Raw genomic sequence first — 14,698 nt, 5'->3', positions numbered from 1 at the left:
GGTTACAATATTAGCCTATCACTTGTGAATGATGCCCAGCATAAGAAACAATGCCTTTTTTTGCGCAACTTCTTTAAATCATAGTCACACACCTCATGTAGCCTAGCCCATAGGCCTATACAGTGGGGAGAACAAGTATTTGATACACTGCCCATTTTGCAGGTTTTCCTACTTAAAAAGCATGTAGAGGTCTGTAATTGTTATCATAGGTACACTTCAGCTGTGAGAGACGGAATCTAAAACAAAAAAAACAGAAAATCACATTGTATGATTTTTAAGTAATTCATTTGCATTTTATTGCATGACATAAGTATTTGATACATCAGAAAAGCAGAACTTAATATTGGGTACAGAAACCTGTTTGCAATTACAGAGATCATACGTTTCCTGTAGGTCTTGACCAGGTTTGCACACACTGCAGCAGGGATTTTGGCCCACTCCTCCATACAGACCTTCTCCAGATCCTTCAGGTTTCGGGGCTGTCGCTGGGCAATACGGACTTTCAGCTCCCTCCAAAGATTTTCTATTGGGTTCAGGTCTGGAGACTGGCTAGGCCACTCCAGGACCTTGAGATGCTTCTTACGGGGCCACTCCTTAGTTGCCCTGGCTGTGTGTTTCGGGTCGTTGTCATGCTGGAAGACCCAGCCACGACCCATCTTCAATGCTCTTACTGAGGGAAGGAAGTTGTTGGCCAAGATCTCGCGATACATGGCCCCATCCATCCTCCCCTCAATACGGTGCAGTCGTCCTGTCCCCTTTGCAGAAAAGCATCCCCAAAGAATGATGTTTCCACCTCCATGCTTCACAGTTGGGATGGTGTTCTTGGGGTTGTACTCATCCTTCTTCTTCCTCCAAACACGGCGAGTGGAGTTTAGACCAAAAAGCTCTATTTTTGTCTCATCAGACCACATGACCTTTTCTACAATTTTATCCCTTATGTCCTTACACAGCTCTCTGGTCTTGGCCATTGTGGAGAGGTTGGAGTCTGTTTGATTGAGTGTGTGGACAGGTGTCTTTTATACAGGTAACGAGTTCAAACAGGTGCAGTTAATACAGGTAATGAGTGGAGAACAGGAGGGCTTCTTAAAGAAAAACTAACAGGTCTGTGAGAACCAGAATTCTTACTGGTTGGTAGGTAATCAAATACTTATGTCATGCAATAAAATGCAAATTAATTACTTAAAAATCATACAATGTGATTTTCTGGATTTTTGTTTTAGATTCTGTCTCTCACAGTTGAAGTGTACCTATGATAAAAAGTACAGACCTCTACATGCTTTGTAAGTAGGAAAACCTGCAAAATCGGCAGTGTATCAAATACTTGTTCTCCCCACTGTATGTTTTAATAAGGTTTGGATCACAACTAAAGTGGCCAAATAACTTCTTAAAATTAAACACATTAATCCACTTTACAAAGGGGTGTAGAGCCTAACTGGCATACATAAGCAGCGTGTGAGTTTCAAGTTTGGGGAAGATAATTCATTCACCATAAAACTGCACATTTATAATAAAAGCATTACATGCATAATTGCATTTGCGGTCACTTTTGATAATGGTGTTTTCTGCTAATGGAACATTCACACTTATAGCCTACTACCATGTGCGTATTGCTGCGCTTATAATGTGAAGAAATAGCCTAATAGTTTATCAACATTTTAAGCTAAACGTTCTGATCTGTAGCGTCAGCCACATTGCATAATTTTTTTTTTTTGATGCTAGTGGTTGGATTAATTTGGGATCTATCGCATCCCACAACTGTCACAGACTATGTTTTGAATATTAATTTCTCGCACAGAATAGAATAGGTTGACCTTTGTACTATGGGGGATAGTAGATTGACATAGGCTAGTGCTTTTGCTTTTCGTTAGTCCTACTCATCTTGTTGGCTGACAAAAACGAAATGTGGACAGTTCTTCCAATATCTTCAATATGCACCTCGGAATTGGATAAGGACGCACGCAGTTGCGTCCCCGATGTGTCTGTCTTCACTTGTAGCCTGTGAGAAAGACCCGATCACGTGATGTAGCGCGCAGCACTCAGGGAGAAGGGCACACCGGCCACTGGCCGCAAAAGGCATCGATTTTTTTTAGGGTGCATTACGGCCACACAAAGGGGATGCTGCCGTGAAATTCTAGGCATTATCAAGTGCTTGTCAAATTGTGAATGAGTGACTGATGTAGTGTGTACAGCCTGCGCAAAAAACAAAGCAGAGCTTATGCCTTTCAAGCGACTTTTTTCAAAATCATCATTAGTCGCATTGTACAGCCTTACAATGTATAAAAAATCTAAACATATAGCCCAACATTTGTATAACAACTAAAGTTACATTAATGACTCTAAATGAAGCATATAGGAATAACTATTTCTTCGTTAACCGCTCAACACAGAATAGCCACATGTGCGCACTCCCTCAAATCGTTTGGAGAAAATATTGTTTAGATTTTATTCAGCTGTTCAATTGTATTCTTCATACTATAAAATAATGCCACGGAATTCTAAGCAAATCTTGTCTGCTAAATGAACTAGTGTAGCCCACAGCCATATCAGGACAACTCAGAGTATACAGTGAGGGAAAAAAGTATTTGATCCCCTGCTGATTTTGTACGTTTGCCCACTGACAAAGAAATGATCAGTCTATAATTTTAATGGTAGTTTTATTTGAACATTGAGAGACAGAATAACAACAAAATCCAGAAAAATGCATGTCAAAAATGTTATAAATTGATTTGCATTTTAAAATGAGGGAAATAAGTATTTGACCCCGCTGCAAAACATGACTTAGTACTTGGTGGCAATCACAGAGGTCAGACGTTTCTTGTAGTTGGCCACCAGGTTTGCACACATCTCAGGAGGGATTTTGTCCCACTCCTCTTTGCTGATCTTCTCCAAGTCATTAAGGTTTCGAGGCTGACGTTTGGCAACTCGAACCTTCAGCTCCCTCCACAGATTTTCTATGGAATTAAGGTCTGGAGACTGGCTAGGCTACTCCAGGACCTTAATGTGCTTCTTCTTGAGCCACTCCTTTGTTGCCTTGGCCGTGTGTTTTGGGTCATTGTCATGCTGGAAAACCCATCCACGACCCATTTTCAATGCCCTGGCTGAGGGAAGGAGGTTCTCACCCAAGATTTGACGGTACATGGCCCCGTCCATCGTCCCTTTGATGCGGTGAAGTTGTCCTGTCCCCTTAGCAGAAAAACACCCCCAAAGCATAATGTTTCCACCTCCATGTTTGACGGTGGGGATGGTGTTCTTGGGGTCATAGGCAGCATTCCTCCTCCTCCAAACACGGCGAGTTGAGTTGATGCCAAAGAGCTCGATTTTGGTCTCATCTGACCACAACACTTTCACCCAATTCTCCTCTGAATCATTCAGATGTTCATTGGCAAACTTCAGACTGGCCTGTATATGTGCTTTCTTGAGCAGGGGGACCTTGCGGGCGCTGCAGGATTTCAGTCCTTCACGGCGTAGTGCGTTACCAATTGTTTTCTTGGTGACTATGGTCCCAGCTGCCTTGAGATCATTGACAAGATCCTCCCGTGTAGTTCTGGGCTGATTCCTCACTGTTCTCATGATCATTGCAACTCCACGAGGTGAGATCTTGCATGGAGCCCCAGGCCGAGGGAGATTGACAGTTCTTTTGTGTTTCTTCCATTTGCAAATAATCTCACCAACTGTTGTCACCTTCTCACCAAGCTGCTTGGCGATGGTCTTGTAGCCCATTCCAGCCTACAATCTTGTCCCTGACATCCTTGGAGAGCTCTTTGGTCTTGGCCATGGTGGAGAGTTTGGAATCTGATTGATTGATTGCTTCTGTGGACAGGTGTCTTTTATACAGGTAACAAACTGAGATTAGGAGCACTCCCTTTAAGAGTGTGCTCCTAATCTCAGCTCGTTACCTGTATAAAAAGACACCTGGGGGCAAGAAATCTTTCTGATTGAGAGGGGGTCAAATACTTATTTCCCTCATTAAAATGCAAATCAATTTATAACATTTTTGACATGCGTTTTTCTGGATTTTTTTGTTGTTATTCGGTCTCTCACTGTTCAAATAAACCTACCATTAAAATTATAGACTGATAATTTCTTTGTCAGTGGGCAAATGTACAAAATCAGCAGGGGATCAAATACTTTTTTCCCTCACTACTATTCTGTTCTTCCGAAATAGACTACATTTTCTTCATATCATGCTTCTTTAGACCAGTCTAAAATAAATAATGGATTTATTGTGAAGGCTATATTACATGTATTTATTAGACTTGTAGATGTTCCAAAGGTCAGCATCGGTGGCTTGTAGGCTGTGTGTGGAAGCCAGGAGATGCTAAATGTGTTTGTTAATTAACGGTCAATTACCGTGAGACCGACAGTTATTTTCTTGACAATTACCGGCTGACGGAATTTCGTGACCGCCACGACCCTAGTTAGACGTACTGCCAAATTCTCTAAAACAATGTTGGAGGCGGTTTATGGTAGAGAAATTAACATGAAATTATGTGGCAACAGCTCTGGTGAACATTCCTGCAGTCAGCATGCCAATTGCACTCTCCCTCAAAACGTGAGACATCTGTGGCATTGTGTGACAAAACTGCACATTTTAGAGTGGCCTTTTGTCCCCAGCACAAGGTGCACCTGTGTAATGATCATGCTGTTTAATCAGCTTCTTGATAGTCCATCCACCTGTCAGGTGTGGCATATCTTGGCAAAGGATAAATGCTCACTAACAGGGATGTAAACAAATTTGCGCACACAATTAAATAGAAATAAGCTTTTTGTGCATAAGAACATTCATGGGATCTTTCATTTCAGCTCATTAAACAACATGGGACCAACACTTTACATGCTGCGTTTATATTTTTGTTCAGTGTATAAAAGCTCCACTCCACATTTAATTCTAAATGCCTACAGCTTGCAAAATCTTTTTTTTTTTTCCTATAAAAATGATTTCTTTACAGGACAAGGATTGTCCTGACTTTCAGGAATGCCTGAATTGCTTCGCCTTACTTTTCTGGTTGGCTAGCAAGTTTCACCATCCAATTATTTCAGATCTACAGCAGTACAAGTTTCCCCACGGCACGGACCGTGGAGATACGTTGGCACATGACAATTCGAACATGGTAATAGCCTATTAGTAAATTATTGCATTCTATGCTGGCTTTCGCGGGCTACCTGAGACATGAAACAGATAGGTGGGAGGGCATACAGGCTGTTGCCAATTTATTAATGCGCATTTGCCTAAATGGTAATGGAAAGACTTCAATCACTACATTTTTATTGGTCTGTGCTATCCGGAATCCTTGGGACGTCCCTACCCCATTGAAGTTGAAATTCAAGATGGTTAAGGTCAGGGTTATGGTTAAGGGTTAAAGTTAGGGATGTCCTAAGGATCCTGGATAGGAGTGACCCATTTTTATTCAACGCTGTAGGTATTTGTGTGTGTGTGATGTCATTACGTCCAGCTGTTTTTAAACCGATAGAAGATCATTAAAATGGAAATGCACCCTAGCAAGCAACTGTCAACTCTATTTTCTATGCAAACTTTCTAAATATCACAACAACAAATCACTGGACAAGTTAATGGAAACATAGCTAGTGATGTGTTGGATTTGCCCCAAACATAAGGCTTTGCATTTAGGCCAAAAAAGTGTATTTGCAAAATTACTTTAGGGCCTTGTTGCATGTTTTAGAATATTTTTTATTCTGTATATTTTTATTTTTACTCTGTCATTTAAGTCATTATTGTAGAGTTACCACAAATGTTTTGATCCATCCCGAGTTCTCCCATCACAGCCTTTTATTTTCACCTTTATTTAACCAGGTAAGCCAGTTGAGAACAAGTTCTCATTTACAACTGCGACCTGGCCAAGATAAAGCAAAGCAGTGCGATAAAAACAACAGAGTTACATATGGGGTAAACAAAACATAAAGTCAAAAATACAACAGAAAATATATATACAGAACTGTTTTAAAATCCCCTCATAGGAACATCCCTGAGCAGTTTAATTCCTTTCCTGCAGCTCAGTTCAGTTCAGAAAGACAACTGTGTCTGGGTGGTTTAATACATAATCCACAGCATAATTATTAAATTGACCATGCTTAAAGAGATGTCTGATTTGTTATTGTTACCCATCACTGCCCTTCTTTATGATGCTTTCGAAAAGCTCCCTGTCCTTTGTAGTTTAAATTCAATACCTTACAGATGTTGTATGTATGGGGGACAGAGGAAGGGTTAGTCATTCAAAAATCATGTCAACCCCTATTTTTCCATGTAACTTATTACTGTATGTGATTTGTTAAGCCAAATTTTACTCTCAAACTTATTTAGGATTGCCTAAATAAAAGGGGCTGAATACTTATGCAACAACTATATTTTCGTTATGAAATTTGTATGAATCTTTTAAAAATATATATATTCTTCCACTTTGACAGAGTATGGAGTAGATTGTTGACAAAAAAACAACAACTATTAAATACATTTTAATCCCACTTTGTAACACAATAAAATGAAGAAATCCAAGGGGTGTAAATACTTTTGCAAGGTATTGTATATGTGATTACTCATCATTACACACATTTTATAGCCATTAAAAACTGCTTGGATGAATAGCAAGTGACCTACCATCAGGGGAGGAAGGGTATTCATTGAGATAGAATTTTAAATTAAACATTCTTTCTTCTGAGCATTCATCATCTGTTAGATTCTGTGGAGAAACACAGAAACAACACAGTCAGATGTCTAGATGTAAGCAGATAATCTGTGCAGGGCCTGGAGTTTTCCCTGATCAGGAAAAATTGGGTCTTGGTAAACCCAGGTTAGCCTTGCTAGGCTTACTAGGAACCAATGCTTTTCCTGTCAAGTTCACATGGACAACAAAAACACCAGGCCCTATTCATGTGTAATAACAAGAGCCCTTAGACTTACAGGATACCCTCGTCTGTAGTTCTGCATGTCCTTCGCAGCCCTCATGTTTCTGGAACACGTGTTTGACCACTGAAAGACATGGTACATCAGAGATACTGGATGTTACATTTGGCAGAAATCAATTTATTGGTTTTTGTGTACCTAAAAAGACTGACCTGGGTGTCAAGTCAATGGAAACAAAGAGGAGACAAGCATCATCCCATAGTTTCCCTGTTTGGTCAGTTGCAGAAAGGGACGACAGTGTAGGGGCAACCTGAACCAGGTCCACACAGCAGCACAGTTTGTTTGCACATTCTACACATTCCACTGTCTACCTGCTAAATTTCTGCGTGGCGCCCTGGTTGGTGATCACCACTGACAGAGAGACTGGGGGAGAATCTAAATTGCATACTCCTCACGTCCTTCTCAAAACCCATTGGATGAGAAAGCCAGAGGTCCCTCCCCTCTGATCTTCTCCTCCAATGGGTTTTGAGAAGGAGGCGAGGAGAGCAAATGCTAGGAGTATGCAATTGACATTCTCCCTGGGTATTCATCATATTCACGCATCTGTTTAGCTAGCTACCTGGCCTAGCAAGCCTTTTAGAGACTTAGTTCAATCTACAGTACAAATCAAGTACACGCTACTTCAGCTCACTGGTAGAAAGTGTTGGTGGCAACCCATCTTCCCAAGAGCTAACGTTTTACCCAATTTTACCCAGAATCAAGAAACTCCAAAGTGATTCCATACATCTAAACTAGTTCAGTGGAGTTTGCCCTCTCCTCCTCTCTGGATTGCAGAACTGAGACTGCTACAAAAACAGGTCACAAAACAAGTGTCATCAAGCTCCATACGGGCATATTGTGAGCAGGGTTTCCCCCACAAGGGCCCAGTTGTTACCCATCTCCACTGCTGTGGCAGTCGGCTACATAAAATGATACAAAAATAATTTCAAATATTTTAGGTGTAAAATAAAACAAATCCTGACTGAAAACCGATAGTACTTTTTACAAAAATAGCTAATTCGGCCCGTAAGCTTTCAATAAAACAATGAATTTGTTCACAGTTCGCGGATCTGTGAATCATGCATTCACTGACAATGGAGCAGAGTCCAGCAACATCACAAGTCACATGACCCATTTTTGCAGCTGTCTCAGTTCTGCAATCCAGGGAGAGGGGGCAAACTCCACTGAGTATTGAACTAGTATCAATACGGAATCACTTGGGAGTTTCTGGATTTTGGGTAAACTTTTCCTTTAACGTTATACAGTGCATTCGGAAGGTATTCAGACCCCTTGACTTTTTCCACATTTTGTTACATTACGGCCTTATTGTAAAATTGATTAAATTATTTTTTCCCCCTCATCAATCTACACACAATAATACCCCATAATGACAAAACGAAAAACAGGTTTAGACATTTTTGCTAATTTAATTTAAAAAATAGAAATACCTTATTTACGTATTCAGACCCTTTGCTATTGAAGGTCCCCAAGAACACAGTGGCCTCCATCATTCTTAAATGGAAGAAGTATGGAACCACCAAGACTCTTCCTCGAGCTGGCGGCTCAGCCAAACTGAGCAATAGGGGGAGAAGGGCCTTGGTCAGGGAGGTGACCAAGAACCCAACAAAGCTCCAGAGTTCCTCTGTGGAGATGGGAGAAGCTTCCAGAAGGACAACCATCTCTGTAGTACTCCACCAATCAGGCCTTTATGGTAGAGTGGCCAGACGGAAGCCACTCTTCAGTAAAAGGCACATGACAGGCCACTTGGAGTTTGCCAAAAGGCACCTAAAGACTCTCAGATCATGAGAAACAAGATTCTCTGGTCTGATGAAACCAAGATTGAACTCTTTGGCCTGAATGCCAAGTGTCACGTCTGGAGGAAACCAGGCACCATCGCTACGATGAAGCATGGTGGTGGCAGCATCATGCTGTGGGGATGTTTTTCAGTGGCAGGGAGACTAGTCAGGATTGAGGGAAATATGAACGGAGCAAAGTACAGAAAGATCCTTGATGAAAACCTGCTCCAGAGTGCTCAGGATCTCAGACTGGGGTGGAAGGTTCAACTTCCAACAGGACAACGACCCTAAGCACACAGCCAAGACAACGCAGGAGTGGTTTCGGGACAAGTCTCTGAATGTCCTTGAGTGGCCCAGCCAGAGCCCGGACTTGAACCCGATCAAAAATCTCTGGAGACCTGAAAATAGCTGTGCAGCGACGTTCCCCATCCAACCTGACAGAGCTTGAAAGGATCTGCAGAGAAGAATGGGAGAAACTCCCCAAATACAGGTGTGCCAAGCATGTAGCGTCATACCCAAGAAGACTCGAGGCTGTAATCGCTGCTAAAGGTGCTTCAACAAAGTACTGAGTAAAGTACTTGGGTCTGAATACTTATGTAAATGTGATTCGTACCCTTGCCCAGATCTGTGCCTCGAACACAATCCTGTCTCTGACCTCATGGCTTGGTTTTTGCTCTGACATACACTGTCAACTGTGGGACCTTATATAGACAGGTGTGTGCCTTTCTAAATCATGTCCAATCAATTGAATTTACCACAGGTGGACGGTTTCTACAATCAAATTGTAGGAACAGCTCAAGGATGATCAATGGAAACAGGATGCACCTGAGCTCAATTTCAAGTCTCATAGCAAAGGGGCTGAATACTTATGTAAATACGTTTTTTTGTTTTATAGATTTGCAAACATTTCTAAAAACCCGTTTTCGCTTTGTCATTATGGGGTATTGTTTGTAGATTGCTGAGGATTTTTAAAATGTATTTAATCTATTTTAGAATAAAGCTGTAACGTAACAAAATGCGGAAAAAGTAAAGGGGTCTGAATACTTTCCGAAGGCACTGTAAGAGTCATTGGACGAATGGGGGTCTTCAGTACAGTGGAGTTTTGTTAAGCGCCGCGACGCTCGGTCTGAACATTAACACGCAGCGCTTGCAGTACGGTTTTGGAAGCATAAGGACCGTATCTTTCATATCAGCAAGAAATATATATTTTCAAATTGATGCACACCTTTATAGGGTTAGGGATCCCACACTGCCATATTTCCATGTTACAGCGCTTGTTTACGGAAAACAGAAGGACAAAAGAGAACTAACGTTACCTGTGCTAATTAGCTATCTGCCATGTTGAAAGTCACTGCGCTCTTCAATAAGGCCATTTTACTGCCAATGTTTGTCTATGAGATTGCATGGCTGTGTGCTCGATTTTATACACCTGTCAGCAACGGGTGTGGCTGAAATAGCCTAATTCACTCATTTTAAGGGGTGTCAACATACACTATTTACAAAAGTATATGCCATATCAATGAATAAGGCTGATGGAACAGATCAGAATATTTACCAAAAAAATGTTGATCAACTATTATTTCTTCACATTTTAGGCGCAGCAATATACACACAGCGGTAGGGGGGATTTAACGATGCAACAACTATCATGGGTTGCTAATATGACTAGGATAATGCCCTTGGCTGCTAGACAATGAAAGAAAGTTTCTATGGTGGGATTTTGGCTATAGGCTACTTTGACGCAAGGTAAGACATGCCTCATAATATGAAGTAAAACATCCAGGTGTCAAAAAATATAGCAATGCAAATGATCGGCCTAGCAGTCTTCTGGTAGATGGAAAGGCTTTCCAAAAAAAACTTCCCTATTAAAAATGTTAACCAGCTACAAAGTAGCCTATGCCTACCTGTCAGAATAGCATGATTATTTGCAGCAATCCAGTGGCCATTTATTTTGCAAACTCCATCTCATGTACAACAGAAACACTGCTAACCAAACAGTGCAAGGTGCCTGCGCACTTGAATTACAAAGCAACTGCACTCAAATCTAAATATCTTAGATTTTTTCCCTGACCTCAAAAGTGGTCTCCTGATGCAGTTCAAACAGTTATGGTATTAGAACACTACAATTTTGTTGTATTTCTGTAAAAATAAAGTGTGACAGAGCGTTAACAAAAACAAAACAAAAGATGTGGGAAAAATCTGAAACCTGTGCATTTCTGACTCAGTTGACAGTCTCATTTATCCGTTTCAATAGTAGGCCTACTATTAGCCTACTTGCACAGTACAGCTTGGGTTGGCCTGACTGAAAGACCAATATGGGATTGATGATTTTAGGTCATTCAGAGTGTACGTCACTGTTTCTAATATATATTTTTTTACACAAGTCGCCTTTCCTTCGCTGGGCGGGCCGTTTGTAAATGTTTTGGCAAAATTAGAATTAGTCCCCATGCACCACTAGTGTACAGTAACTATATTTTGCGTTTGTGAAATTATTTTGGATGTGATATGAAAGTAAAGGGATTTATATTTATACAACTGTACTGCAATTGAGAATCGATTCACGTTTAGATGGAGTATTTGGCTACCAGAGCCAATTTGCCCTTTAAATTGAACAATCATGTAAGGCCCTTGGACTGAGGAGTAACGTTAGGCTCTTTTCGTCCCAATATAGAGCTTCCATTAGCTAACTTAACATGCTGTCAATTTAGCTAATGTTAGCTGTTAGCTAAAATAGCGGCCTGGTGCTAGTTTTTGCGAACCTTGTTAAGGCACACATTTTTATAACGGACGTTAGCTACCTACACAAAATTAAGAAAAAATAGAAATGCAACGTACTAAACCTGATGTCCAATACGATTTAGTTTTGTCCTGGTTTAAATGACGCATTTGGTTCTCTCCTGGGTCGTCTCCATCATCACTCTCTGTGTCCCAGGTGGAATCATACTCGCACACTAAATCGTCGTCCTCCATCATTGAAAACACAATGTGGGCTTGAGAATGACGAAAAGCGAAATCTGTCTAGCCACGATAATTAGACATGAGTTGAACTTCTAGCTCCAAGTTCGATTTCTAACGACGACCAACCATCCCTCCTCCCGGTCATCCAAATCCATCGCCGCGTTTCGCTAACGTGACCACCGGATGAAATTGGCCGTGCAGTTTGTGTCTGTGGGATTGTTCGAAATAGAGCTCGCCAGTTTGTAGTCCTAAACCGGAAATGAGTTCTCTTGTTTCCTTCATTCCATTCGGAAAATGAATGGGGAAAGAATAAGGTTTTGGGATGAACACCTAAAATAAGGTCTGAGGTTAACACAGATTTATGAGATAGTAGCAGTTAGTTAACATGACCTTTATGAATTATGAAGCCTTTTATGCGCTTTGCATCATGGATTTGATGCTCTCGAACACGGCCAATGCAAGTCTGCAGGCTGAGCAGCTGATGAGAATAATGCGTTTTTTGGAGGACATAATTACTTTTAATAAGGCTATATCGTGTATATTTGAGTAGCCTCCCTGGGCTTTTTGAGAAATGTAAAAGAATCCAAGTCATCATCATCATCACCATCATCATCATCATCATCATCATCACCATCACAACCAATGGCATGTCTTCTCTCAGTCTCAGTGATATTATATTGTACTGAGTTAGGATAGGCTCTTGCTTTCTCATGAATCAAAATTCTATTTGGAAAGTTATTTTCAGACTGTCCTGATATCTATTGTTGTTGATAAAGGCCTAGGTTAGTTTGTTTTTATTGTATCCCGAACAATAATGAATGGGAAAAAAATTTAAAAAGAAGAAAAGTTATAATTTTCATTGTCCATGGTGAGACAATAATTCCTGTCTTACTGTATATTTCACCCACAAAACACACATGTATACAGTCAAGCATGCACACATACAGTGACTTGCGAAAGTATTCACCCCCTTTGGCATTTTTCCTATTTTGTTGCCTTACAACCTTGAATTAAAATGGATTTTCGGGGGGGTTGTATCATTTGATTTACACGACATGCCTACCACTTTGAAGATGCAAAACATTTTTTATTGTGAAATAAAAAATACATAAGACAAAAAAACAGAAAACTTGAGCGTGCATAACTATTCATCCCCCCAAAGTCAGTACTTTGTAGAGCCACCTTTTGCAGCAATTACAGCTGCAAGTCTCTTGGGGTATGTCTCTATAAGCTTGGCACATCTAGCCACTGGGATTGTTGCCCATTCTTCAAGGCAAAACTGCTCCAGCTCCTTGGATGGGTTCCGCTGGTGTACAGCAATCTTTAAGTCATACCACATATTCTCAATTGGATTGAGGTCTGGGCATTGACTAGGCCATTCCAAGACATTTAAATGTTTCCCCTTAAACCACTCGAGTGTTGCTTTAGCAGTATGCTTAGGGTCAGTGTCCTGCTGGAAGGTGAACCTCCGTCCCAGTCTCAAATCTCTGGAAGACTGAAACAGGTTTCCCTCAAGAATTTCCCTGTATTTAGCGCCATCCATCATTCCTTCAATTCTGACCAGTTTCCCAGTCCCTGCCGATGAAAAACATCCCCACAGCATGATGCTGCCACCACCATGCTTCACTGTGGGGATGGTGTTCTCGGGGTGATGAGAGGTGTTGGGTTTGCGCCAGACAAAGCGTTTTCCTTGATGGCCAAAAATCTCAATTATAGTCTCATCTGACCAGAGTACCTTCTTCCATATGTTTGGGGAGTCTCCCACATGCCTTTTGGCGAACACCAAACGTGCCTGCTTATTTTTTTCTTTAAGCAATGGCTTTATTCTGGCCACTCTTCCATAAAGCCCAGCTCTATGGAGTGTACGGCTTAAAGTGGTCCTATGGACAGATAGTCCAATCTCCGCTGTGGAGCTTTGCAGCTCCTTCAGGGTTATCTTTGGTCTCTTTGTTGCCTCTCTGATTAATGCCCTCCTTGCCTGGTCCGTGAGTTTTGGTGGGCGGCCCTCTCTTGGCAGGTTTGTTGTGGAGCCATAGTCTTTCAATTTTTTTATAATGGATTTAAATGGTGCTCCGTGGGATGTTCAAAGTTTCAGATATTCTTTTATAACCCAACCATGATCTGTACTTCTCCACAACTTTGTCCCTGACCTGTTTGGAGAGCTCCTTGGTCTTCATGGTGCTGCTTGCTTGGTGGTGCCCCTTGCTTAGTGGTGTTGCAGTCTCTGGGGCCTTTCAGAACAGGTGTATATATACTGAGATCATGTGACACTTAGATTGCACACAGGTGGACTTTATTTAACTAATTATGTGATTTCTGAAGGTAATTGGTTGCACCAGATCTTATTTATGGGCTTCATAGCAAAGGGGGTGAATACATATGCAAGCACCACCTTTCTGTTATTTATTTTGTTCATTTCAATTCACCAATTTGGACTATTTTGTGTATGTCCATTACATGAAATCCAAATAAAAATCCATTTAAATTACAGGTTGTAATGCAACAAAATAGGAAAACTGCCAAGGGGGATGAATACGTTTGCAAGGCACTGTACATACAGTACCAGTCAAAAGTATGGACACACCTACTCATTCAAGGGTTTTTCTTTATTTGTACTATTTTCTACATTGTAGAATAATAGTGAAGACATCAAAACTATGAAATAACACATATGGAATCATGTAGTTACCAAAAAAGTGTTAAACAAATCAAAATATATTTTATATTTGAGATTCTTCAAATAGCCACCCTTTGCCTTGATGACAGCATTGCACACTCTTGGCATTCTTTCAACCAGCTTCACCTGGAATGCTTTTCCAACAGTCTTGAAGGAGTTCCCACATATGCTGAGCACTTGTTGGCTGCTTTTCCTTCACTCTGTCGTCCGACTCATCCAAAACCATCTCAATTGGGTTGAGGTCGGGGGATAGTGGAGGCCAGGTCATCTGATGCAGCACTCCATCACTCCCCTTCTTGTTGAAATAGCCCTTACACAGCCTGGAGGTGTGTTGGGTCATTGTCCTGTTGAAAAACAAATGATAGTCCC

General features: G+C 41.1%; 1 protein-coding gene across 1 annotated transcript in view; it reads right to left on the bottom strand.

The window, feature by feature from the left end:
* The window catches only part of LOC311150349 (uncharacterized protein), a 30,663-nt gene extending 18,801 nt beyond the window's left edge, over positions 1-11,862 (bottom strand). Inside the window, exons 1-3 of the mRNA XM_084187756.1 lie at positions 11,530-11,862; positions 6,917-6,985; positions 6,614-6,695 (exon numbers count right to left, since the gene is read on the bottom strand). Of these exons, the coding sequence (XP_084043882.1) occupies positions 6,614-6,695; positions 6,917-6,985; positions 11,530-11,667 (289 nt within the window). The 5' untranslated portion in view covers positions 11,668-11,862. The remainder of the gene's footprint in view (positions 1-6,613; positions 6,696-6,916; positions 6,986-11,529) is intronic.
* Positions 11,863-14,698: the final 2,836 nt, after the last annotated feature.

This window comes from Coregonus lavaretus (genome assembly GCF_964263955.1).
Source record: "Coregonus lavaretus genome assembly, chromosome: 22".
Lineage (NCBI taxonomy): Eukaryota > Metazoa > Chordata > Actinopteri > Salmoniformes > Salmonidae > Coregonus > Coregonus lavaretus.
The sequence above is the reverse complement of the archived record's forward strand: the minus strand, read 5'-3'. Positions and strand labels throughout refer to the sequence as shown.